Source organism: Miniopterus natalensis, chromosome 10 (genome assembly GCF_054644295.1).
Source record: "Miniopterus natalensis isolate mMinNat1 chromosome 10, mMinNat1.hap1, whole genome shotgun sequence".
In the NCBI taxonomy this organism is placed as follows: domain Eukaryota; kingdom Metazoa; phylum Chordata; class Mammalia; order Chiroptera; family Miniopteridae; genus Miniopterus; species Miniopterus natalensis.
In genome coordinates, this window is record NC_142090.1 from 2,351,532 (window position 1) to 2,376,990 (window position 25,459).

Below are 25,459 nucleotides of genomic sequence, written 5' to 3' on the forward strand. Positions count from 1 at the left end.
GGCTGCCCCAGTTCCGGCGCAACACTGGATCCTCCCAGCTGCCCGGGCGCTCGGCCGGCTGCTGCCAGCGCCACCTTGCCCCTTGGCTTGTGTCCACTTTCACCTATGGCTCTGCCATGTTCTTAGCATCGATCCCTGACTTGGCGATCATCTTATCTTTTCCATGAGGTCGCCTGCCTTGCTTGCTACCTTGGACCTGGTGCTGCCTACCCCCCCCCCCCAATGGTATGTGGGAGCCCGGGCCACTGCGGAAGTGGAAAACAAGTTCTGTGCTACCTGGTGAAATACCTGCTTATTTTGTGCTTTGCATAAAGGGAAATGTGCTCCGGGGAACAAAATAATACGTAAATGCTGAAAACGCGATTGCCTTTTATAAAGGAGAGTATCTAACTCAACCTCATTTGGGAAACGTTCCCTTTATCTCCATTGTTCCAGTTAACTATTCAGCTTGTGAATGAGCCAGATCTTTTTCTTTATCTTGTTTGGCCATCTGATTCGCTTCTGTTATTTAGAGAGTGCTTAATAGCACCTTCACCCGACTGGTCGCACAGTGGGTTCGAGTGTCCTCCCAATATGCTGCACTATGCACTTAAAGATTTGTTAAGAAAGTAGATCTTATGTTATCACAATATAATATTTTTAAAGAACTTTTCTTCCTTCGGTTCATGTGGAAGTCTCTGCTCTCATTCTGTTGAAATTTGAAAGGAAGATTCTACCCTCAGAGAGGTTACAGTCTTACCTTTAATTTAAGGAATTAAAAAAACAAAACAAAAACGCAAGGCACAGTTTAACCAGCAGTGGAACTGACAACTTCCTCTTGTTGCATTTCTTGTTCCAGAATTCTAATCCATAATGTTGCCTCGCTTCCCAATGCCAACTGACACCCTTTTGATGTATATTTTGGGTTGATGCCTAAGGACATTTAGAAACAGTTTAGCACAGAGAATAAGCTATTCAGCTATTCCCAGAATTCCTGTGCTCATCAATTATTTATCCCTTACAAATGCTAAGATCAACACAGAAGTTAGATATTTCAGCTTGACAGGAGGTTTGGGGAGACTAGCAGGAATAAAATAATTTTGAGTCTAAAATGGGGGGAAATGAGCTTCCTAATTCAGTTATACTTTATCTAAACAAGGCAAAGAATATTCCTTTGCCCCAGTAGTTAAAAATAAATTTATAAATTATGAATTTATAACTTATATGGAATATTTTAGTCTTTTAACATGAGAGTTATTGGGACTTCTAAAAATACAACTAGTAAACATACTGTGATATTTGTCACACTTTACCCATTTTAGTTTTAATATAAAAGGTGATAAAATACACTAAATTACCAGTTTAAATGGCATTTTTTATCCATGAATTTCTCATCCTTGTACACATACATTTTTTAAATAGGCTTTATTTTTTTAAAGTAATTTCACACTTACAGAAAAACTGAGATAGTACAGAGCTGCCATATATGCGGCACGTTCCACACCAGTTACATCTTACATTGGTATGGTGTATTTGTTACATTTAATAAGCCAATATTAATACATTATCTTTAACTAAAATCTATACTTGCATTTCAATTGCAATTACATAAACATTTGAAACAAAACTACTTATTTTGCTAGAAACCTACAAACTCAAATACATGTAGAAAGCACATCAGACTAATTGCCTATGCAGCTATAAGACAGGAAGTAAGAAATGCAACTAAAAGGAAATAAGTGAATAAATGAAATAAGAGCTTTTCAGGAGCAGGTAGCTGGTTACAAACTGAGAAGTACAGTGAACTCACCGAGTGTATAAAAAGGGAGAGGCTGAAGCGAGACTGACTTTAGAGAAAGGGAGTGTCGTACTCATATAGCTGTTAAGTCCCAGAGGAAAAGGGAATGAAAGTTAGGTTATGAATTATTAGCATTAGTGGGCATGTCAATTCCCCCCATCTTATTTTTTCCCTCATGCAGCATTATCTTTAATTAAGTACAAAGACTCTTCTTATCATGTCGCGTTTGGCTCATTTCACCAACTGTTTGGCTGCCAGTCTCTTGTCTCTCTCTTCAGCAATGGTGAGGCGGATGCCCTTTCCACGGGGAAGGGAAATCCATGGTTTGTTGCCTTTGCCGATAACGAAAATGTTGGAGAGACGGGTAGCGAAGCTGTGGCCATTGGCATCTTTCACGTGAACTACATCAAAAGAACCAGGGTGCTTCTCTCTGTTGGTGATCACGCCAATTCTCCCCAGGTTGGCGCCTCCGGTCACCATACACAGGTTACCGGTGTCAAACTTGATGAAATCGGTAATTTTGCCAGATTCCAAATCAATCTGAATGGTGTCGTTCACCTTGATGAGGGGATCAGGGTAGCGGATGGTGCGCGCATCGTGGGTCACCAGGTGAGGGATGCCCTTTGTGCCCACGAAGATCTTCCTCACTTTGCACAGCTTGTACTTGGCCTCCTCAGGTGTGATACGATGCACAGCAAAGCGACCCTTGGTGTCGTAGACCAGACGGAAATTCTCTCCGGTCTTTTCAATGCTGATGACATCCATGAAACCAGCAGGGTAGGTGACATCCGTTCGGACCTTGCCGTCGATCTTAATGAACCGCTGCATGCAGATCTTCTTCACTTCGTCTCCGGTTAGGGCATACTTCAGTCTGTTTCTCAGGAAAATGATGAGAGGGAGACATTCCCTCAGCTTGTGGGGGCCGGTGGACGGGCGAGGAGCGAACACGCCCGTCAGCTTGTCCAGCATCCAATGCTTCGGAGCTGCTACGCGCTTTAGGTGCTTCTTGGGACCACGAGCCATGGCTGCGCTGGGCACGGAAAGAGGGCCTCTTCTTGCTTAAAAGTAAAAAAAACCACAAGGGTGTCAAATATAGTGAGGGAAGGAGACTAGGCTTTGGGGGCTGACGACACAGCAGAACATACAGATGATGGATTATGAAATTGTACAACTAAAACTTATATAATGTTATTAACGCACGTTACCCCAATAAATTTAATTTTTTAAAAAGAGTAAAGAATCACAGAATCTCGAGCTGTATAAGGCCTTAGATATTTGCATCTTCTGGAAGCACCTTAATGCATTAGGAAGACCGCAGGCTTTGCGGTCAGGCAGACCTGGGTTCTTACTAGCTGGAGGACTGTGTGAGAGCTAAACCTCTCTGGGTCTCAAAGTACTCACCTATCAGAGGGGGGTAGAATAACTACCCTGCAGGGAAGGGTTAGAAATCATGTACATAGAACAATAAGCACACTGTCTGTAACGTAGTTGACTTTCAATAAGCGGAAGCCATTATTTACTCCAAATGCCCCACTTCACAGAGAAAGAAACAGAGGAAACTCTCTCATGGAAGTTAGGCACACCCAGGATCATATAGGCAGAGCAGAACTGATTATGGATTTTAAATCTCCATATTTAAAATCCACTTAAATGGATCTCATGAGTATATACCTAAGAGTGGAAGTGGAGGTATGACTTTAGGATTAATTCCTAAACGAAGGATGTGTCAAAAAGCTAATAAATGTATAGTTTTGTTAGAGATTGCCAAATCCCCCTCCAAAACGACTGAACACCTCTGCATTTCCATCAGCAATTTATGAGAATGCCTCATACATTCTTTTAAAAGAGAAGTGAGGGCCCTGGCTGGTGTTGCCCAGTGGTTAGAGCGTTGGCCCTTGCACTAAAGGGTCTCAAGTTTGATTCCGGGACACAGCTGGGGGATGTGTGACACGAAACCAATTGATGTGTGTGTCTCTCTCTCACTGATATTTCTCTCTCTCCCGCACCCCCTTCCTCCCTTCCACTCTCTGTAAAAATCAATGGAAAGATGTCCTCAGGTGAGGATTAACTAAAATAATAAATAAAAGTGATGTCTCTGGAGCATTAAAACTAAAGTAATTTCAAAACCATGTTGTGCAAGACAGCCACACAAACAGGTGCACCCAAAGGACCAGACCAGCTCCACCACATGTAAGGAGCAGGGCGAGGACCAAGACACTCCTTCAGCACAGAGCAGCTATGCAACCGTAAAGCCTTCTTTCTAAAACACTGATTTCTTTGTATGGGAGGAAAGATTTACGTTGAATAGAAGTGGGTGGGATGGAGGAGGAGGGTAAGGGAACACTGGCAGGTGGAGTGGGTCGCATTACCCGAGAGGAAACTTCAGTTTAGGGAACCCAAATCTTTTATAATGGGCAGTAGGCATGACTTTGCTTTGTTCACTACACAAACAACTCTGGCACCTTGAAGAATTAAAAAAAAAAAAACACACTTCACACTTCTTTTCTAAGATAAGAAATCCAGGACCCCAATTGAAAAAGGATTTTAGCTCAAGCAATCACTGTTATCAATACCATCAGAACTGGATTAACATTTGTGGACTTGCCTGGGTCAGCAAATAATATAATTAGACACATTTTACGTATTTCTATTTTTTATAGACTCAGAATCTTGCTTGTGTGTGGGAGTGGGTGGGGGGAAGGAAGAGTGGGTGAGTGTTGACAGTGGGACTGTGCCAGCCTGTCCACCTCACCTTCCATCACAACCCACTGACCTATACATGGTAACCTGCTGTTGGTCATGTCCTTTCTGCTCTTTTGCCCTCTTTCCAAGGGCCTTTCCTTCCTAACCACATACAATATTTTGGTTGAAAAGAGTTGCAATAAAAATAGTTTTTTCTCCTCCATCTCATATTCTTAGGATATTTTAGTATGTAGAGAAGTTTTAGCATCCTTATGGTTAGCCACCCTGGATAACTACCTGACGGGCTCATCTCTTAACCTGGCCTTAACCACTGCCATCATGGTGAACAGGAGATATACACTGAGTATTTACAGTATCTTTGGCACTATGTTAAGTGATAATCTGATAGGGAGGTAGGAAGGGCATTCACATTTTGTGCTAGGTGCTGTGCTAGCTGTTTTAAATACATTATTTCATTTAGTCATTACAGCCCTTTGTTAACTAAGGTCCAGGGTGGTAGTAACATGTATCATGGTGGTAAGTGACAGAGCCAGTTGAAAATTCTAGCTGTATCTTACATCAAAATCCAAGGTGAGTTCAGGAAATTCACCTTGGAATGAAAAAAGACTATAACTCAGGAAGAAAAGCTCTGTGCAATGACTAAACAGTACTAATACAGTGGTACCTAGGTCTTTGAACGTCTCCATTAACAAACATTTCGATTCAGAGAACGCCGTAAACCCAGGAGTAAATGCTTTGGTTTTTGAACACGCCTCGGAAGTCTAACATGCCACATGGCTTCCGCTGAGTGCAAGATCCTGAGGCCCAGCTGTTGGCTGTTGATCCCTTGGTTTTCGAATGTTTCAGAACTCTAACGGTATTCCCTAAAGGATTACATTAGAAAACCGAGGCACCACTGTATAGGGCGTCCCCCCAAAATGTATACACACTTTAACACCTGATAACTCACTTAACTTTCTTTACTTTTCAGGTTTAACTGATTTGAAATAATGGGTGAAGCTAGACTACTCTTTGAACAAGGAAAACTAATCCTAAAATGCCACTACTTTTTTTTTTTTCATGGGAATACATAAAAGATAAAGTTTCTGGTACAAAACTGGCAACAGTCGATGGATTGAAGGCGCACAGATACCGAACGAAACGATTCTTGATGTTCATGATTTCACTGCTTTGTGTTATCAGTGGTGCCTGGACTAGAACAGTCATCAGTTTGAAAACAGGCATTGACCAAAAAATTATTCATTTCTGTAGATTCTTTTAAACTTTGAAAATGAACTGTATGTGAATAAATTCTGCCTTTATAATCATTCAAAGTGTGCATACTTTTTTTTAAGGACACCCTGTATATGCTGAGTATTGAGTGTGATTATAGACAATGAGTGCTGCAAGGAAATTTCCTTAATTAAAATAATTACTGACATACTCTATAGCAGTACAGTACTTAAGTTCTACGAAACCCACTGCTCCATGTATTAGAATGGACCAAGAATTGTTTTCTAAGCAAAGTTTTGAACACAGCCCATAGGTGGGTAACATTTGTGTAGGTTACTTGACTTTAACTTGAGTCTTGGATTTCTACTACCTTGCTTTCTACTTCTGAGGAAAAAAACAAACAAAAAAGCACATAAGCCTTCAGACTAGAACCTCCTCAACCTTTCTGAGCTCCCTAACCCAAAAATTCCTTGCATCTGCACCCCTTCCCGACTCCTTGTCTCCGCTGGGGGTGGACCAGACGCCCTCCCCTATCTAAAGTTGATTTTTATACCTACATTCTCCTTCCTCTTCAGGTCCCCACTCCCTCAAGTACCCTTCTCAGATCCTGTCTCTAACCATTAAGTCTCTGCAGCTCTCGTCTGTAAGCCTTTAAACATGCCCCAGGCTTTGCCTCCTTAAAAGGCCCTTCCAGGGGTGGACAAAAGTAGGTTTCCAGCTGTTTGTGTGGGAAAAGACATGCAGGTTACGATAACTACAATAGCTTTATTAATAAATAAATAACAAGACAAGAATAAACTGTGCTTCATGTACTCACAACTATAAACCTACTTTTGCCAACCCCTGTATTTCTCTAGATCCCACGTTACCTCTTTCCTTCAAATCACTTTTCTGTTTTTGTTTTTTTTTGAGGAACGGTCGGTGTTCATGGCCTTTTCTACCACCCGCTAGGACAGAGTGATGTGGGGCAAACCGGTGCCTCCACGTCCTCCTCCTAAAACGTGTGTATGTGTAATAACAGCACCTGCCTCACAGGGCTGCGGGGACTCAATTCAATGGGCTATTATATAAACAAGTATCCCCCCCCCAAAAAAGGTATACACACCCAATAATTATTAATTCCAATGGGTTAAATCTGAAGAGGAGGAAAACAAACATCAACTGCGCTACCTGAAAGAAGGGTGCATACGTTTTTTGGGGGGACACCCTGTATATAAAGCACTTAGGGCCGTGCCTGGCGGATACTGAGCGCTCTAGGTGCTAACGATCAGCACTGTCAGCATAATCACTATTTCTCCATCAAAGGAAAAACATATGCCAGCAAGTTACTCGATAGGTTGTAAACTCCACTCAGGCACGTCTCTCGCTCTCTTTTTTTTAACGCTCACTCGAGGATATGTTTTCCATTGAGTTTTAGAAAGAGGAGAGGGGAGGAGTGGGGGGGAGGGGAGGAGTGGGGGGGGGAGGGGAAAGGGGGAGGGGAGAGAAGCAGGAACCAATGCATTGGCTGCCTCCCACGCGTGCCCCGACCAGGGCCGGGGACGGAGCCTGCACCCGCGGGGCCTGCCCTCGGCCGGGACGGAACGCGGGACCTTCAGGCCGGGGCAGCGTCCCGCCCGCGCCGCACTCCCCGCCCGGCCGCGAGGCCTAGCCCGCGGCGAGCACCCCGCGCCCGCCCGCCGCCGGTTTAACACCTCCCTTAACCAGTTCACACTCGACCGCCAGTAGTAACCGAACCCTCCTACCTCCGAAAGGAACTGGCTAAGGACGCGGGCTCCGTGTACTTTTAAACTCAGCGTCTCTTTTTTTTTTCCCCCCCGAATTCACCACGAACCACCTACGCAGCCAGCGAGAGGCTTTTAACCCGAGTAGAGACCAAAAGCGCCCGCTTACTCAGTAAGTGCTTTGTTAATAGTAAGGTAAGTAAAAGTACACGCTGTTAGTCTTACCTAGTTAAGGCGAAATGAAGGTTCTAGAGGAAAGTAGTCACACGCGTGTCTCGGCCTCAACGCGACGGTGTCTGACGCCCTCTGACCCCCCCCACGCACTTCTGCGCATGCCCGCCCCCTGCGCATGCCCACTCTTGCGCGAACACGCCGTCTGCGCATGCCCACTCCTGCGCATACGCCGACTTCTGCGCATGCCCGTTTTCTGCGCATGCCCACTTCCTCCCCGGCGGAGGGCGGGCGCAGCGCGCACGTTCGCGTCCGGGTCAGCGGGTCAGCGCGCCTGACTGGCTGGCCGACTGGCGGCGCCGGCGTCGCCCGCGGTAAATGGCGCTGGTGGCGGGAAAGTTGAGTGCCCGGTGCGCCGAGCCTTCTGGGCGATGTGTAGTGACTTCCACAGGGCGGAGTCTGGGACGGAGGTGAGAGCCGTCGGCGTGGGAGCGAGAGGAAAGGAGGACGGGGCCTCTGGCGGCGAGGGAGGCCGGAAGGCGGGGGAGGCCGGGAGTGCGGCTCGGCGCCGGGACGCGCTGGGCGTGGAGTCCCGCCACCTGGGTGCCCCCCCCCCGTTGCACCCGCCCACCTGTGCACCCCCCCCACCTGTGCACTCCTCAGACCTGTGCACCCGCCCACCTGTGCACCCCCAGGCCTGTGCACCCCCACCTGTGCACCCCACCCGTGCGCCCGCCCAATTGTGCACCCCACCTCACCTGTGCACCCGTCAGACCTGTGCACCCCCAGACCTGTGCACCCCACCCGTGCATCCGCCCAATTGTGCACCCTACCTCACCTGTGCACCCCTCAGACCTGTGCACCCGCCCACCTGTACACCCCCAGACCTGTGCACCCCACCCCAAATTTGCACCCGCCTACCTGTGCTCCTCACCCTACCTCTGCAACCCACCCCACCTGTTCACCCCCTACCCCTGTGTACCTCCCACCCGCGCACGGGAGCCAGCCCCCCTGACTCGGAGTCCTCCAGGAAGGTGGTGGCTCCCAGGGGAAGTCATTCGCATAGATGGGCGACCTCCTGTGTGCGCAGATGGGGGTAATCCGTTGGAGTTCTCCACTCACTAGGGTCGTGGCCCAAACCTGTCACAATTTAATGAGGTCAGAGGTGGTCACTAAGTGAGAGGAGCTCGGGAAAGGGAGGTGTAGCCAGCGGGAGCCCTTAGAGCCCCTTTTCTACAATAGGTGGTGTTGGAGACGTCTGGCCTCTCTCACTATCCCAGGTTACGTGTCCAGCCTAAGTGCCTCCAGAGCCACACACAGCCTTTAGCGTCCTGCAAGAATTGGTTCAGGAATTGAACCGAGTGTCAGGCCCTTCCTATGCGTCAGCCGCTGGTTAAGCAATAGGAGTCAGAAACAAAAGAAACAACTGTGCCGTTAAAGAAGGAGGCTGACTTAGAAATCACAGTGTGCGTATAAGGCTTGCTGTCCAGTAGAGGGGCGGGCACCCTGGGAGACTCGGTGGGAGGCGGAGATGCCTGAGCCCAGTGTGAAGGACCATCTGAAGTTGGCTTGGCATTCAAAGCAGAGAGTAGCAAGTGCATGGCTTGTTGAGCAGGTGTGTGTAGGTGGAACAAAACCAGTGATTGAGAAGCTGTTGGGAGGTAAGCTCTGAGAATCAGGCAGAGGTGGGCCAGGAAGGGTCTTTTATATAGTTAAGAGGTGGGGGGGAGTGTTACCGGAGGGTTCTGCACTCTCAGAGTCATGGAAGTGAGCAGGAACTCAGTGCAAAATCAAGCAGAGTGAGTTTATTGAAAAGAGCTTATGCAGGGGTGACTGGTGTTGCTCAATGGTTTGAACGTCAGCCCACACACGGAAGGGTCGCGGGTTCGATTTCCCATCAAGGGCACGTACCTGGGTTGCAGGTTTGATCCCTGGCCACAGTTAGGGTACCTTCCAGAGGCAACCCATCCATGCATCGCTCTCACATTGATGTTTCTCTCTCTCGCTCCACCTCCCTCCCTTCCACTCTCTCAAAAAAAAAAAAAATCAATGGAAAAAATATCCTCGGGTCAGGATTAACAAAAACAAACAAAAAAAGAGCACAAGGTTGTGAACCAGAAGCGGGAAGTTGAGCTCCCCAAGGGGTTCTTGTGGGTGACTTATATAGGGGCCTTGGGCAGATGTAGGGAATGAAGGTGAGGTCCCTTGTCCCACAGTCCTCTTTGGGCAGTGGCCGATCCTGGGGTACTCATAGGGTCTGTAAAATAATGCTCGCGTACATATCCTGGTTACCATTAAATGGACAAAACAACTCTTTAGGAGAACATGTTTCTGATTCTTTCCTTTAAGGATGTGCTTAGGTTCATTTAACTGCGGAATTTTACTGAAAGCATGGAGTCACAGTCAGGCCTGTAAGACAGAGTTCTTTTGGACATGGCAGAGTCCAGTGTGAGCCCTGTGCTGTCTCAGGTGCAACACTCTTAAGACCAGTCAGCAGAGAGTAACATTTAGGCTTCAGAGGCCAAAGGGTCTCTGTCACAGCTTTTATTTGGGATTTGGCTTGCTGACCATGGTTTGCCAACCCTTGCTCCTTAGGAGCAGAGCCACTGGTTGGTATAAGAACCACTACAGCCCTGGCTGGGTGTCTCAGTTGGTTGGAATGTCCTCCTGTACACCAAAAGTTTGCTGGTTTGATTCTGGGTCAGGGCATGTGCTCCGGTTGAGGGTTCGATCCCCAGTAGGGGACATGCAGGAGGCAGCCAATCAATGACTCTCTCATCATTGATGTTTTTCTCTCTCTCTCTCTCTCTACCTCTCCCTTCCTCTCTCTGAAAATCAGTAAACATATATTTAAAAAAAATTTTTTTTTAAACAAAAAATATTTGGACCTCTCAGGCCTCTAAGGACCTGCCTCTGTCAGACTCAGGGCCCGAAGGAACACAGCAGAATGTGTCCTTCCTGCAGGCAGGGTGACAGGAGAGAAGAGCAGGCTGACAATTCAGGTCTAGTTCCTGCTCCTAAAGGTACCCATTAGAAAATCTCTCCTGTCCTGGGGAGAGAGCCAGGATGGAATCCACCCCCAGCGTTTCTCCATCAGAGTTCCTCCCCGTACGAGGGGGGAGTGAGCCTTCACCAACATCAGACTCCTGCCGTTGGGGTTCTATGCTTCACTGTCTCTTTCTGGAATCTTGCATAGAGGGATTTTTCTGTCTAGGTGAAATTTTAAAGCGCAGTCTGATATAACCTCCTAATGAAATCTTAAGTATGCATTTAGTGGAGTTAGTAATTTGTGGAATGTCATAGGTTTAAAACTTAGTCCTTACAATTCCTGCTAGACATTAATGCTGCTTAAGGAGCCAGGTACATGTAGTAATTTTTGCTTGACTACTTATATATTTATCTACTTTCCTTTTCCTCTTGCAGGATAATTGCTTTTAAAAATATCGAGTAGAAAAGCAGCAGCCCTTCAGGGAATATACTTAGAAACAGTGGAATTTAACCATAGAGTATATGAGTAACAGTTGTCTTTTACGTATAATTCAGACAAAAGCTTTATTGAAGAGCCAGGCCTAGTACTTACTATGCCCTGAAAGATGATTTAATTTTCAAAGTGTAGGAGGAGCCTAATTTCACATGTGCAAAAGAATTAGTCTTCTTGCCTGTCCGTCATGGCTCAGTGGTTGAGCACTGACCTGTGATCCAAGCAATTGGGGTTCGATTCCTGGTTGGGGCACATGCCCAGGTTGCGGGCTCCATCCCCAGTAGGGGGTGTGCAGGAGGCAGCCGATCAATGACTCATCATTGATGTTTCTCTCTCTTCCTCTCCCTTCCTCTCTCTGAAATCAATAAAGACATATTAAAAAAAATTAGTCCTCTTATTTATTTTTAAAATTTGTTGATTTTAGAGAGAGAGAGAAACATTGGTGTGTTGTTCCACTTATTCATTGGTTGCCTCTTGTATATGCCCTCCCCAGGGATTGAACCTGCAACCTTTGCGTATTGGGACAACACTCCAACCATCTGAGCCACCCGGCCACGTCTCATCCTCTAATTTAAAGGATTACCATGATAAGGGCCAGATTTGCACTGGTCACATCCATGGTAGCGTAGCTGCTGCTTTCCCTTGCTTTCTTCGAACTCCAGCTCCTCTCTCACTTTCCCTGTGCTTTGTAGTTACACATTTTTCCTGGAAGTAAATTTCCTCCTTAAATCATTAGTAAATTTATTCAGAATTGTATTCCATTTATAGCTGGACATCCAGTCCTGTCGTAGGGCAGACAGGGTTGGGAATATGTGGTTGGAATGTTTGGTTCTGTAGGGAGCCCTTATGCTTGCTGAGACCCTGCTGCTGGTGTCCACCTGCAAACGGACTCAGTCACAGAAGGTCACGGGAAATGAGCCTTTATCCAAATACGTCTTAGATGCACATGTTTGCCTTCATGTCATTTATTTCTGGTGAATTTGATCTGTAAGCACTCCTTCCTGCTCTAGTGTAGGCTTTTCCAAAACTAAATATGTTTAAACATCCATGTGGTATGTGTTCTGCTTAACAGGCATTGAAGGTATATGATTACCTCTAAAGCGGACTTTGTTAGTGCGTATTAAGAACTTTGATGATAGCCCAGCTGGTGTGGCTCAGTGGTTGAGCGTCAACCTGGGAACCAGGAGGTCACGGTTCAGTTTCCAGTCAGGGCATGTGCCCAGGGTGTGGGCTCGATCCCCAGTTGGGGACGTGCAGGAGACAGCAGGTCAGTGACTCTGACTCTCTCTCATCATTGATGTTTCTCTCCCTCTCCCTTCCTCTCTCTGAAATCAATAAAACCATATTAAAAAAAAACAAAAACAAACTCTTACAATGGCCATGAAATACTCATGGACTTTTGTTTAGTGGGAGTTTGCACAGATCATCCACATATACGAAAGTCTAAGTAGTCTGAGGTTCTTTTTAGACTCTCCAGCCTGTTCTTCCCCCACTCTACCTACTTGTGCCCTGTTTACCTTCGATTTTCCAGGCAGCTACTAAGCCTCTGCCAGATGAAAAGCGTTCTGGAATTGGTGGTGAGCCAAGGCAGATCCCTTTCAAGCTTTTATATCCAGATCAGGGGGATGGGCTCGTAATGTGCTCTTAAGTGTAGTAATAGCTTCATGGAAGGAGGTGGCCTTGAATGTGTAGGATTTTTGTTTGTTCATTAGTCTGGACCTTAGGGAATTTAATGGAGAGAACAGGGAAAGGACATTCCAGGAAGAAAAAAGAAAAGCATTGTGCTATCAGTGCTCATTCTACATGAACCTGAAAGAGCTATGTGCTCAGTCTCTCATTCGGAGTTAAAGGTGCCTCTCACAGGGTAGAACTGCGTGTTCCTTTTCAGTGCCTTCACGGAGCCCATGTGTGTTTCTGCTGTAGCACCTACCACACTCGATTGTAGTTTTTTAACCTTCTGACTCTCCCCCACTAAATTCTTTGAGGGCAGGAACTCCGTCTGCTACATCTCTGTCCCCAGCCCCTCAGTTCCTGCAACACACCTGACATCCTGAGATGTTTCCCAGTGAGTATCTGTAACAGTCCTGTCGCTTTGCAGACTGTGCGCCTTCTCCAGAGATGCTGCTGCTGTTGGAAACATGTGGGTCTCCTTGTTGGTGTTAGAAGGAGCACGAAGGAGACTGTTGAGAGGCCTGATCATGGCCTGGACAGGACCTCAGATTGGTTTCAGCTTCAGTTAGTAGGTCCAAAGCTCTGTTTTGTCCTTTGACCAGACTTGGTGATAACTGACGACTCTGAGGCCGTGTAGCACAGAGTTCTAGGCTTTGGGAACCAAGAGGCCTCAGTTATCCTGGCTCTGGTGTCTGCTGGGTTTCTCCTCTTGAAAAAAGAATAACAGAGTGAGTGTGACAACTAACGGGACTGTATATATATATATGATGTACTGCCAATTCCACAGTAAGCACAAGTAGTAGCCATTGTGAGGTAGTTATTATGATGATAAAGCCTAGGAGATACCGATTTACAAACCAAATGCCAAACCTGTTACTTCACAATATATGTGAAACTGTTGAGTAGGTGAAGACGACTGTATCCACAACAACTTGACCTCAGAAAGGCTGCTTAGAGAATGAAGAGGAATGTTGAGTTGTATTAATGGCTCCCACCACCAAGCTCCGATTGCCTGGTGTCTTCATCTTCCCCAAAAGGATTAAACTGTCACGTCAGGCAGAACTTGCTTGGGTTCCCTTTACCCTGGGCACCTAACAGGCTCTTCTTTGCGCTTGGGAAGCCAGATGGACTAATTGCTTCTTTCTACTTACTCCTCAAGTCTGGACAGCATCATTAAGTTTTTTTATAAAGTGGTTTATTTTTATTTATTTTATATATATTTTAATCCTCATCTGAGGATTTTTTTTCCCATTGCTTTTTTCAGAGAGAGTGGGGGGGAGGGGGAGAAAGAGAAACTTCAATATGAGAGAGACACATCGATTGGTTGCCTTCCGCCCACGCCCAGACTGGGGCTGGGGATCAAGCCTGCAACCAAGATATGTGCCCTTGGCCGGAACTGAACCCGGGACCCTTCAGTCTCTGGCCGATACTCTAGCCACTGAGCCAAACTGGCTAGGGCTATAAAGTTGTTTTTAAAACATATATACATTTTTATTGATTTTAGAGAGAGGAAGGGAGAGGGAAAGAGAGAGAGAAACATCAATGATGAGAGAAAGCCATTGACCAGCTGCCTCCTACACACCCCTACTGGGGATCGAGCCCACAATCCCGGCATGTGCCCTGACCCGGAATCTAGCCAGTGCCTCTTGGTGCATAGATTGAGCTCAACCACTGAGCAGCAGTGGCTAAGCTGCGGTCCTCTTCTTGTGTGCCCTTCCCCCGTTACCCCACTCCATGAGGAGCTGGCAGTAGGATGGGCAGACAAGTTAAATGCTGTGCCTGTGTAACAAGTGTAATAAGTGTAGTGAGAAAGGTAATTATAATGTATAAGGAAGGTAAATACTTTCAGTGAACAGTTTGATCCTATACCCAAACTACTCTCAGCTCCTTTCAGGGCAGGGACTTGTACCATCAGTATTTGGTGCATAAACAAAAGCTGGAATATTTTCAGAGTAAATGAACATTACTTTTCTCCTAAATTATATTTCCTACTTCATAATTTCCTCCAAATCCTCAGAATTGTGAAAAGCCTTTTTTATAGACTTTTGGGAAGTTATATAAGTGCATATATTTAGGATTTTACACTTTTAGATATTGACTTTTCCTTCTTTCTCTTTTTTTCCTTTTGAAGCTCCTTGCCCGGCTCGAAGGTAGACGGTCCTTGAAAGAAATAGAGCCCTGTCTGTTTGCCGATGAGGAGTCACCTGTGCATGGTAAAAACAGTCTCCAACCAAAACATAGTGTCATAGATTAAGCTTTGTAAAACAAGTGTCTTTTCATATATATTCACATACTCCTAGCAGGAGGCTCTGCGGGTTCAACTGTAAAATTAAAATGACACAGGTGATGACAGAACCCTTAAGCCTGCCTCATCCACATCAGGTGAGATGAAGTTTGGCTTATGTGCAATAAATGTTCAGAATAAGCTGACTGAAGGGTCTTTAGAAGTTTGAGAATCACAGGAAAGACTCAGGTATCCTGTTGTTATGTTAATATTTCCACAGGTGGGGAAATACATACCTACTTCTTCCATTAGCACTGCTACCCTGGGGAAGACTTACAAGAAGTAGTGTGCTTAGGTGGTTGTTTTTTGTTTTTAATGTACTGTAATAATTTTATAGAGATGCAATGCAGTTCACCCATTTAAGTGTACAATTTCAGTGATTTTTAATATTCACACAGTTATGTAACCATCCCCACAATTGATTTTAAAACATATTCATCACCCCAAAGGAAACCCATGCCTATTAGTAGTTACTCCCCATTTCTCCCCACATTCCTCAGTCCTAGGCAAGCGCTAATCTACTTTCTGACTCATCGATTAGCCTTTTCTGGACGTTCATATGATTGGAATCATACATTACATGTTCTTCTATGACTGGTTTCCTTCACTTTGCGTAATTTTTCAAGGCTCATCATATTGTAGCATCAACAGTTCGCTCCTTTTTATTGTTGAATAATATTCTATTGTATAGACATACCACGTTTTGTTTATCCATTCATAAGTTGATGGACATTTGGGTTGTTTCTACTTATTGGCTGTTATGAATAATGTTATGATTATTTTTGTACAAGTTTTTTCTATGGATATATGTTTTCAGTTCTCTAGGGTAATGCCTACGGGAGGGACTGCTAGGTTGTATGGCAATTCCGTGTTGAACATTTTGTGGAACTGCCAGACTGTTTTTTCCAAAGCTGCACATTTTCCTTGCTATCAGCAGTGGAATGTCTGATGGTTCCAATTTCCCCACATCCTGCAAACAGATGTTATTGTCTGGCCTTTTTATTATAGCCTTCCTAGTGAGTGTGCAATGGTTCCTCATTGTGGTTTTCATTACATTTCCCTGATGGCTATGATGTTAAGCGTCTTTGCATGTGCTTATTGGCAATTTGTATATGTAATTTGGAGAAATGTCAGAGTTTTTCCCATTTTAAAAATTGTGTTTTCTTTTTATTATTGAGTCGTAAGAGTCCTTTACATATTCTAGAGACAAGTCTCTTAGCAAATATATGATTTGCAAATATATATATAAATATAATTTACCATTTTGTGGGTTGTCTTTTCACTGTCTTGATGGTGTCCATTGAAGCATGAAGTTATTAATTTGATGCAGTTTATCTGGGTTTTTTTGGTTCTTGTTTATGCTTTTGGTGTAGTTCAGAAGCCATTGTCTAATGCAAGGTCAAGAAGATTTACACCTTTTCTTGTTACTGATTTCTGTTTTCATTGTTTTCTGATCAAAGAACACTTGTGATTTTATTATTTTTAAACTACTGAGACCTGGTTTAGGGCCAAGCACACAGTCTGTCTTAGAGAATGTTCCATGCGCACTTGGGAAGGTTGCGTGTTCTGCTGTAGTTGGGTGAAGGGGTTTGTTGATGCCTCTTAGTTCTGGTTGGTTTTTAGTGGTGTTTCTGTGCTGACCTGACTAGTTCTACCCATTATCAAAGTGGGTGTTCACGTCTTCAGCTGTCTTTGTCGAATTGCCTTACTTCTTTCTTTAGTCTGTCACTTTTGGCCTCATCATCTTTGAGGCTTCATGTGTTGTTGGGCAGTAATAAGTTTTTATTAAATCTTATTGATGGATTGACTCATTTATCTTTATAAAATGTCCTTCTCTGTCACCGCACACCCGTCAGGATGGCTGCTATCAAAAAACCAGATAATAACAAGTGTTGGTGAGGATGTGGAGAAATTGGAGCCCTTACTATTGACGGGATTGTGAAATGGTACAACCACCATGGAAAACAGCACGGAGGTTCCTTAACACAAGAAAGAGAGAACTACCATGTGATTCGACAATTCTATTGCTGGGTACATACCTAAAAGAATTTAAAGCAGGGTATTGAAGAGATATCTTCATGCCCATGTTCATAGCAGCACTATTCACAGTAGCTAAGAAATTGTAGCAACCCAAATGTTCAGCAGATGAATGGGTAAACAGAATGTGGTACATACGTACAGTGGAATATAATTCAGCCTGAAAAAGGAAGGAAATCCTGTCACATGCTGCACCCTGCATGGATGAACCTTGGGGACATGCTAAGTGAAATAAGCCAGTCACAAAAAGACAGATACTCACATGATTCCACTTATATGGAGTACCTGAAATAGTCAAATCCGTAGAAACAGAAAGTAGAATAGTGGTTACCAAGGGCTAGGTCAGAGGTGGGGAAAGTGGGACTTGTTCAATGGATACAGACTTCCAGTTTTGCAAGGTGGAAAAACTCTGGAGATCTGTTTCACAACAATGTGACTGTACTTAACACTGCTGAACTGTGCACTGAAAAATGGTTAAGTCCGGCCAGAGCGGCTCAGTAGTTGAGAGCCGACCCATGAACCAGGAGGTTACGGTTCGAGTCCCAGTCAAGGCACACGCCTGGGTTGTGGGCTTGATCCCCGGGAGGGGGCGCGCAGGAGGCAGCCGGTCAGTGACTCTCATCATCGTTTCTATCTCTCTCTCCCTTCCTCTCTCTGAAATCAATTAAAAAAGATGGTTAAGATGGTAAATATTGTCATGTGTGTTTTATGACAGTAAAAAACAACGCCCTTCTTAGTCTCTAATAGCAATTTTTGTCTAAAAGCATATTTCATCTAATCCTACTGTAGCCACTTCAGCTTTCTTTGGTCACTGTTTGCATAGTATGTCTTTTTCTGTCCTTTGACTGTCAGCCTGTTTGTAATTTGGAGTGTGACGTGTGCCCGGTGTATATGGCCTGTGGTTGGATCATGATTTTTTATTCCATTCTGTCAAACTCTGCCTTTTGCTTGGCCTGTTTAAACCGTTTATAGTTAGTGAACTTACCAGGAAGACAGGATTTCTGACCGCTGCTTTGCTGCCCGTTTTATATGCCTGGTGCTTTTTGTTTCTCTAGCCCTCCTTGACTGCCTTTTGTGTTTAATAGACATTTTCTAGTGTACCATTTTAATTCCCTGTCATTATTTTTATTTTTTAAGAAACTAATTTTTTCCATTAGTTGTCCCCGAGGACTACAATTAACATCTTAGTTTATAACAATTTATTGGATTAATACCATCTTAATTTCAGTATTTTATAAGAACTTTGTTACTGTAATCTCCATTCCCTGCCCCTTCCTTTATGCTGTTACAAATTACATATTTATGTACTGTATGTCCATAAACATTTAATATTATTAATACAATTGGAATTGCTTCTTAAATCAGATAGATGAGAAAAGTTACAAACATAAAACCCATTTCTGCTGTCTTTTCTATTTGCTGTGTTCTTTCTAAACTCAGTTGGATTCAGGTTACTGTCTACTGTACTTTCATTTGGCCTGATTGAATTATATTAATATTTAATATACTTATAATATTTGATATTTCTTGTAGGGCAGATCTGTTAGCAAGTAAAATTCTAAACTATCAGTAATAAGACACATTTTGATCAAACCTGTTGGGCAAAAGATTGAGCTGTCTCCTAGATTTCTCTCTGCCAGAGGGGATAAATTGAATCTCATGAAATTGACACTGAAACCTGGGTTTGCAGCTCAACTTATACATTTGAATATTACATTTATAGAAACCTTAAAAACAGCATTCTGTTCAGTCAGTAACACAGTTTACTCAAAACCTTCATAGATCTTACAGCTGTAACACTAGATGGATGAATACTCGTTGGAGCAGCAGCAGACGTAAGACCAGGATTATAAAGATTACTTATCAGCAACAGTAATTTATCAGGAATTGATATAGGGAAGCTCAGGTAGAAGCAGTAAGAGATTCAGGGGTTACAGGAGTCTGATGCTGTGGAAAACATAGTGTTAATGCTTTTTTGGATGGTAGTCACCTCTTCAGTACTATAATATATAATCTGCAAATTCAACATATTTGTTACACAATTAGTAGGTTGGTACCTAGAGGATGTATTTTTAGGCTGTTGTTTTCTTTCCCTTATTTTGAAGGATCTTTAGATTCACAAACTCACTCCGACAGCCTGTCACCCAAACCCCTTACAGCATTCTGTTTGTGAGAGTAGCTATCAAGGCCAAACCATCCAGATTTTCTGATTTAGTTTCATTTGTCAAGTGCCAAACTGTACAGGTGGTTTTTTGTTGTTTTTTTTTACTACCCAGTCACACTCAGTACTTTCACTGGACAAGGGTGCTTTTTATTTATTTTATTTTTTTGTTTAATCCTTACCGGAGGATACTTTTTCCATTGCTTTTCAGAGAGAGTGGGGGGGGGCGGGGAGAGAAACATCCATGTGAGAGAAACACATCCATGGGCCGCCTCCCACCCCCCCCACCGCCCAACTGAAGGGCTGAGCCTGCAATGTAGATACATGCCCTTGGCCAGATTTGAACCTGGGACCCTTCAGTCCTTGGGCCAGTGCTCTAACCACTGAGGAAACTGGCCAGGGCAAGTACGCATTTTTTTGGTAACAGCTCACAGAAATGTATGGGCTGGTGACTTCAGATACACTTGAAAGGCCTCTAGGATGTAACATTTGAATATGACTTTTGATCTTATAATTAGATAGTAAATGTTTATAAAACAGTGAGACTGATTTTAGCTCATCTTTACACATTTATAGGTAACCTAGTTCAAGGACATTAATGATAATATTCATGTGTAATTTGCAAGTTTGCAGATTTTCCTTCCCTAGTTTTTATAAATGACTTTTCTGCCTGCTTTGCTATTAACCTGTGGAAGGAGGAGGTGGTTTTTATATACCTGGTCACCTCTTAGCCAAGGACTTAACTGTAAACTTTGCCTCAGTTTCACCTGTGCCGAACCAAGGAGCTGACGAACCCACCTACTGCATCAGCTGTTTTCTTAGCTGGTGTGTGGATTTGGAGAGCCTTCTTGCCAAGTGGTGCAAAGCTCGCTCGAAAACTTACTGTTTTGAGTTGTGCTGAAATTTGTTATGAGCACCATCCCTCTCTCCAAGAAAACACTTGGCAGATTTCTCACTTTTTTTCTCTATTCCGAGAATTCCACAAATATCCAGATGTATCTCACAGTTCCCATCTGACCAGTACGGTGCATTTTTATCTCCCTGTGGGGTCCCTTCCCATGTTCTCCAGAATATGTTACGTTTCTCTTCCCTGACGTTACCCTTGTTTCACTCTCCAGCCTCAGGAAACTGCCCGTGAATTCTTTCACTTGGTGGATGAGCGCAGGCCGCGGGATTATTTCTGTAACTGCTCCGGCGTTCCCCGCCTTCCTGCAGCCGCCTTCTCCTGCTGTTGCTCTACAGCGTGGACACTCCCGTGCGCCTGAAAGTCCGTCTTCTGAGTGTCTCAGTTTTTGACGTTTGGTTCATAAGATAATATTTATATTAAATGTGCTTTTGCAAACCACACATTTGCTGCCTTAAGGTCACTGTCCAGGGCCAGTTCCGTGATCTGTCCCCACCTGCCCTCCCATTTTCTCTTTTAGGACTTTCCTGCCGACATTAGTACTTAGCACCGCTTCACTTTCCTGAGACCTTCAGGAAGGTCTCCTTTCCTCCTGGTTTTTCTGTGAAATTTCTGTTTCATCTGACTTCTCTCGCTGTAGCTGTATCCCAGGAATTGAGTTTTGGGCCCTTCATTCTTAAGTTTAAGTTCACGTTCACCCAGCAGGAGTTTCTGTTCTCTTTCCGTGTAGTTCTCTCCCAGACCTCTGTGTCCAGTCTCCTTACTCTCTTGTATCTGAAGTCCTAGTGGCTGTAGGACGTTTTTATTTTGTGGCTCCTGGAGATCCAGCTCTACACACCATTTGGAAGGTGAATTCACGTTAGGGTGTTTTCATGAATTATGTGAATTAAAAATCCCTATGTGCTATGTGTTTGATTTGTGTGGGTACTTCTGAGCCTGTGTCCGAGAACTTTTAGATCACCTGGGAATCAGTGAGGGGGCCGAGGGCCTGACAGAGCCTGAGTGTCAGCTCTTGTCGGACAGGGCGGCAGGCAGGGCTGGACTGCACTGGGCACATTGCTCCTGTTCCTGCTTTGCCTGCTGTGTTGTCCCTCTTTCTCAGCCTTGGTCATGGGCACTCACACCTGCTGGGCTCTGCTAACTGCCCCCCCCCCCCATAGCCCCATCTGAGACTCACTGGCAGACCTGCTTCCTTTCAAAATCCGTGTTCCAAGGTTGACCTTGGGCCTGTAATCCTCACCCAGTCAGGACTTCCTCAAAAAGCTCTCAGGAAGAAAGTCATCTGTGTTTGTGTTGGGTACAGAATAGTCAAGTCCAACCTCAAAGTAGCCAACGAGAAATAGAGTTATACAGCACGATCGGTGCGACCATGGAGGGGGGTGGAGTTTGCTGTTCCTCCCTGGCGTCGGTACTGGGATCCCGGGCACTACCCAGAACACGTCCCTTTCACTTGCGAGTGTTGGGCAGTCGCCTCTGCTGCTGCTCTGGGAGAGGGAGGGGCTTTGGTGCAGGGTGCTTCCCCGTTGTTTCTGCTCGGCCCACTGTGTCCCACAATCCTACAAACCACTTCAGACTCATCTGCTAGACTTTCCTTCCCGACCGTTAATACTGCTGCTGTGTCAGCAGTTCTTCATCTGGTGTAGGTAGTTTATCCTGTGTTATTAGGCAGTAAGGGACTTATTTGGGGGCAGTTTGGCTCCCCAGTAATACAGTAGCAGAGAGTAAACGGAACATACGGGTTGAGTATGGTTTTAGTCACTATGTTAACTTTTAATAAGAGTGTCCATGAACAATTGTTAATGGGAAAATAGTTTCACTTCTTGAGGCTGGAATATTTGGAGGGGGGGATCTTTTTAATGTAAATTTTAAATTGTATGGAAGAGTGTAGAGTAAATTGGCTGAGGTTTTATACTACCTTAAATACAGGATGGTGACAACTTGCTAGGTTTCTTACACATTATTTGTGACTGTTCCAACTTATAATGGTTTATAGTGGTAACAGGAAATAAAGTAACTGGATTTTCAGGCTATGTGATTTGTTTGGGCCCCAAGAAGTTGCATTTTAACACAGTGTTTTAAATTCTGTGGTTCCACCATAAATCAAATGGCAGTAGTTTTAGTGTTAGCAAGAATTGGAGCCCTGACTGGTGTGGCTCGGTTGGTTGGGTGGCGTCCTGTGCACCAAAAGGTTGCTGGTTCTGTTCCCAGTCAGGACACGTGCCCAGTGGGGGCTTGATCCCCAGTAGGGAGGCGTGCAGGAGGCAGTGATGAATGTTTCTCACATCGATGTTTCTCTCTCTCTCCCCCTCTCCTAAAAAATCAATAGAAATATATTTTTAAAAGAATTGGAAGGACACTGTTCAGAGTGGATTTTGAACAGCTCTGGAGGCAGGACAATTTTCCGGTTGTTTTATGTTTTATTTAATTTGTGCTGTCCTCAATGAAAGCGTTATTGGAACCTGTATGGAAAGAGATTTGCAGTCTTCAAAGTTCCGAGAGGTTGGCTGTGGTTCATAATGCTGGGAGGGTAATTCACAAAGCAGATGTCATTCTACATGAACGCAGTTTCCAGGAGAGTCACACAGCAAAGCGTGACTGAGGCAGCCTGGCCATGTGTTTTCAGGGCAGGATGCAGTTGGCATCGGAGGCCCGAGAGCTGTGGGCTCTCTCCACCCTGTACGTGTGACACTGCTCTGCCCGTCCTACCAGTAACGTTGAAAAACCCTAGTGAGGGGTGAGTTCACCTGCATGTAACCGAAGTCCAGCCCAGCTGCTTACCAGGCGGAGGCTTATTTTCCTCAGTCAGAAGTGGTGTGGAGGCAGGCTGTGCAGAGCCGGTCCTGGGTGCCTCCTGTCCTGCTCCGCCCTTCTGAGGGTCCACCTGGTGGAGGGTCCACCTTCCCTCCCCACTGCTTCAAGGTGGCTCTTTGCCTCAAGAGAATGGAGTGGCAGAGCCGAAGTGGCACCTGTGTCAGGAGAGCAGAACTTAGAAATCCCAGCAGACGCTATGTGCCTCTCACTGGCTACAGCTGAGATACCTGTGAGCCTCTTTGCAAGGGAGACTAAGCAAAACCATTTTTATATTGGGCACATTGCCTTTTCCAGATGGGGTTTATTTTATTTATTATTATTTCTGTGATTTTTGAGAGTACGTTTGTTAAAGCTGGGACAGTGAAACAAGGAAGGGCCTAGGATAGAAGCAGCAGCAGGAGAGAGCCTAGGCGGGGCGGCTTCGCCTCCCTAGAACCATCATGGGAAAGAAGTGAGGCGAGGCTGTTGTCAGCTCACTGGAGAGTCAGAGAAAAAGGGGCCTTGGGGACAGGTTCAGGGGCTGAGCCTGGGATGAGTTGCCACTGCCCATTGCTCCCCAGGTTGCAAGTCTGGTGGAGACTCTTCGAGTTTAGGAGATGCAGGTCTGTGGGGGAAGGAGGGAGAGGGAAAGGCCAGACTTGCTTCTGGGAGGAAGAGCACCTGGGGTTTTGTATTTAAGGAAAAAAGGGAGAGAGGAAATTCGGTGATCAATGACCAGAAGTAGTGTGCACCTTAGTAATCAATGGAATGTCCGAAAGGCTCCAGATCTGTGGCACTTTATTCTGAACACTCTGTATCACCAGCTTAAGTGTAGTGCGTGTGGATCCATCCCCAGGAGACTCCCCCAGGCTGCCGTCAGCTTGTCAGTCTGCTTCAAATGATGATTTCCCTATTTATTTGTATTTGCTTTTACAGATCCGTTTTGGCAAATGGATTTAGATCGACTTTCACAGTCCAGTAAATGTCCTTCTTAAACAGTGTTGTGCTTTTCCCTTGGAACCCACCCTTCCTGTGCTGCTGCGTTTTGACTGACACTTTTACATTTCACACAGGTGACATTCTTGAATTTCACGGTCCAGAGGGAACAGGAAAGACAGAAATGCTTTACCATTTAACAGCACGGTGCATCCTCCCCCGGTCGGCAGGGGGCCTGGAGGTAGAAGTCCTGTTTATTGACACGGACTCCCACTTCGACCTGCTCCGGCTCGTTACCATTCTCGAGCACAGACTGCCCCAGAGCTCTGAAGAGAGAGTGAAAGGCTGCCTCGCCAGGCTTTTCTTGGTGCACTGCAGCAGCAGCAGCCAGTTGCTGCTCACGCTCCACTCCCTGGAAACCGTGTTCTGTAGTCGCCCCTCCCTCTGCCTTTTGATTTTGGACAGCTTGTCGGCTTTCTACTGGATAGACCGAGCCAACGGCGGAGACAGCGTCACCTCACAGGAGTCTACCCTGAAGAAGTGTGCTCAGCTCCTAGAGAAGCTGGTGAACCAGCACCGCTTGGTTCTCTTTGCAACCACACAGAGTTTAATGCAGAGAGCCCCGAGCTCCGCGGGGGGCCCCTCTGCCTCCAGCCGCCCGAGCGAGGCGGGCGTGGAGTACAGGCCCTACCTCTGTCAGGCCTGGCAGCGGCTGGTGGGGCAAAGGCTGTTCTTCTCCAAAGACGAGTCCAACACCAGTCACCAGTTTTCTTTAGTCTCACGGAACTTAAAAAGCAACACTTTAAAAAAGCATGTTTTTATTATTGGAGAAAGCGGGGTTGAGTTTTGTTGATATGTATCAAAATAGTCTTACAGGATATTACCCAAGTTTTAAAAAGTCTTTAAATAGGCTAAAGTCTTTAATAGGATTCAGTTCTGAAGTTTTAAACTCTAAGGGAATTAACATGACAGTGTTTCTACACAGAATGGACTTCTTAAAACAGGACGGTGACTCTCAGAATACTCTGTCCCCAGGTCGTTCAGGGTTACTCAAAGTGACTTTAACAATTAAACTATATATTAAGTTTGTTTTAAAACTAAATTAAAATACACATTTCAATGTAAATAAAATGGACTTTTGTAACTTTGTGTCCCATTTCTGGAACTCATTGAAGTCCTTACATATTTAGGAAAGTTTAAATGCACTTCTGATGTCTCACATGTGACCCTTTAGGAAGCCTTGATTTTGGGGAGTGATTCTGTAGAGCTGTTGTTTCTGTGAAAACAGGGAGTCCACCCATCCGCCGTCCACACCGAGAGCTATGGAAAGGCCAAGCATTTAATCTGAGTTAGTTACACAGATTCCAGGGGGGTGCTGGACTACAGCTGGGCTTCCGCATGAACTTTTAAACACACAGAATTGCGATGCCCCCTCGGAGTCCTGTGAAGAGGGTTTTGAAATTTTCATCTCCTCATCGCGCGATAGATGCTAAACTGCATTCGGGCTGTGTGTTGCTAGTCTTTTCCTGCCCACTTAGCCTAGCCCAGATACGCCCTGAAGTGAACCGAGGGGTTTCCAGCCGAGAGCCAGGTGAGGCTCTGTGTGCT

General features: G+C 45.1%; 2 protein-coding genes across 2 annotated transcripts; one reads left to right on the top strand and one right to left on the bottom strand.

Moving 5' to 3' along the window:
- Positions 1 to 723: 723 nt before the first annotated feature.
- LOC107524893 (small ribosomal subunit protein eS4, X isoform-like) lies at positions 724 to 7,723 on the bottom strand. The gene is made up of 2 exons (XM_016196945.2): positions 7,642 to 7,723; positions 724 to 2,835 (listed from the first exon to the last, which is right to left on the bottom strand). Exon 2 carries the CDS (start codon positions 2,798 to 2,800, stop codon positions 2,009 to 2,011), a length of 792 nt encoding a protein of 263 aa, XP_016052431.2. The 5' UTR covers positions 2,801 to 2,835; positions 7,642 to 7,723; the 3' UTR covers positions 724 to 2,008.
- A 200-nt stretch (positions 7,724 to 7,923) lies between these two features.
- On the top strand, positions 7,924 to 24,995 carry XRCC2 (X-ray repair cross complementing 2). Its single transcript, XM_087820909.1, has 3 exons — positions 7,924 to 8,057; positions 14,871 to 14,952; positions 23,989 to 24,995. Exons 1-3 carry the CDS (start codon positions 8,019 to 8,021, stop codon positions 24,702 to 24,704), a joined length of 837 nt encoding a protein of 278 aa, XP_087677035.1. The 5' UTR covers positions 7,924 to 8,018; the 3' UTR covers positions 24,705 to 24,995.
- Positions 24,996 to 25,459: the final 464 nt, after the last annotated feature.

Excerpts from the sequence above, each read along its gene's own strand:
- LOC107524893 (XM_016196945.2), bottom strand. The coding sequence starts at position 2,800 with ATGGCTCGTGGTCCCAAGAAGCACCTAAAGCGCGTAGCAGCTCCGAAG.
- XRCC2 (XM_087820909.1), top strand. The coding sequence starts at position 8,019 with ATGTGTAGTGACTTCCACAGGGCGGAGTCTGGGACGGAG. Across the intron at positions 8,058-14,870 it reads GGGCGGAGTCTGGGACGGAG|CTCCTTGCCCGGCTCGAAGG; the intron begins GTGAGAGCCGTC and ends TTCCTTTTGAAG. Across the intron at positions 14,953-23,988 it reads TGAGGAGTCACCTGTGCATG|GTGACATTCTTGAATTTCAC; the intron begins GTAAAAACAGTC and ends CATTTCACACAG.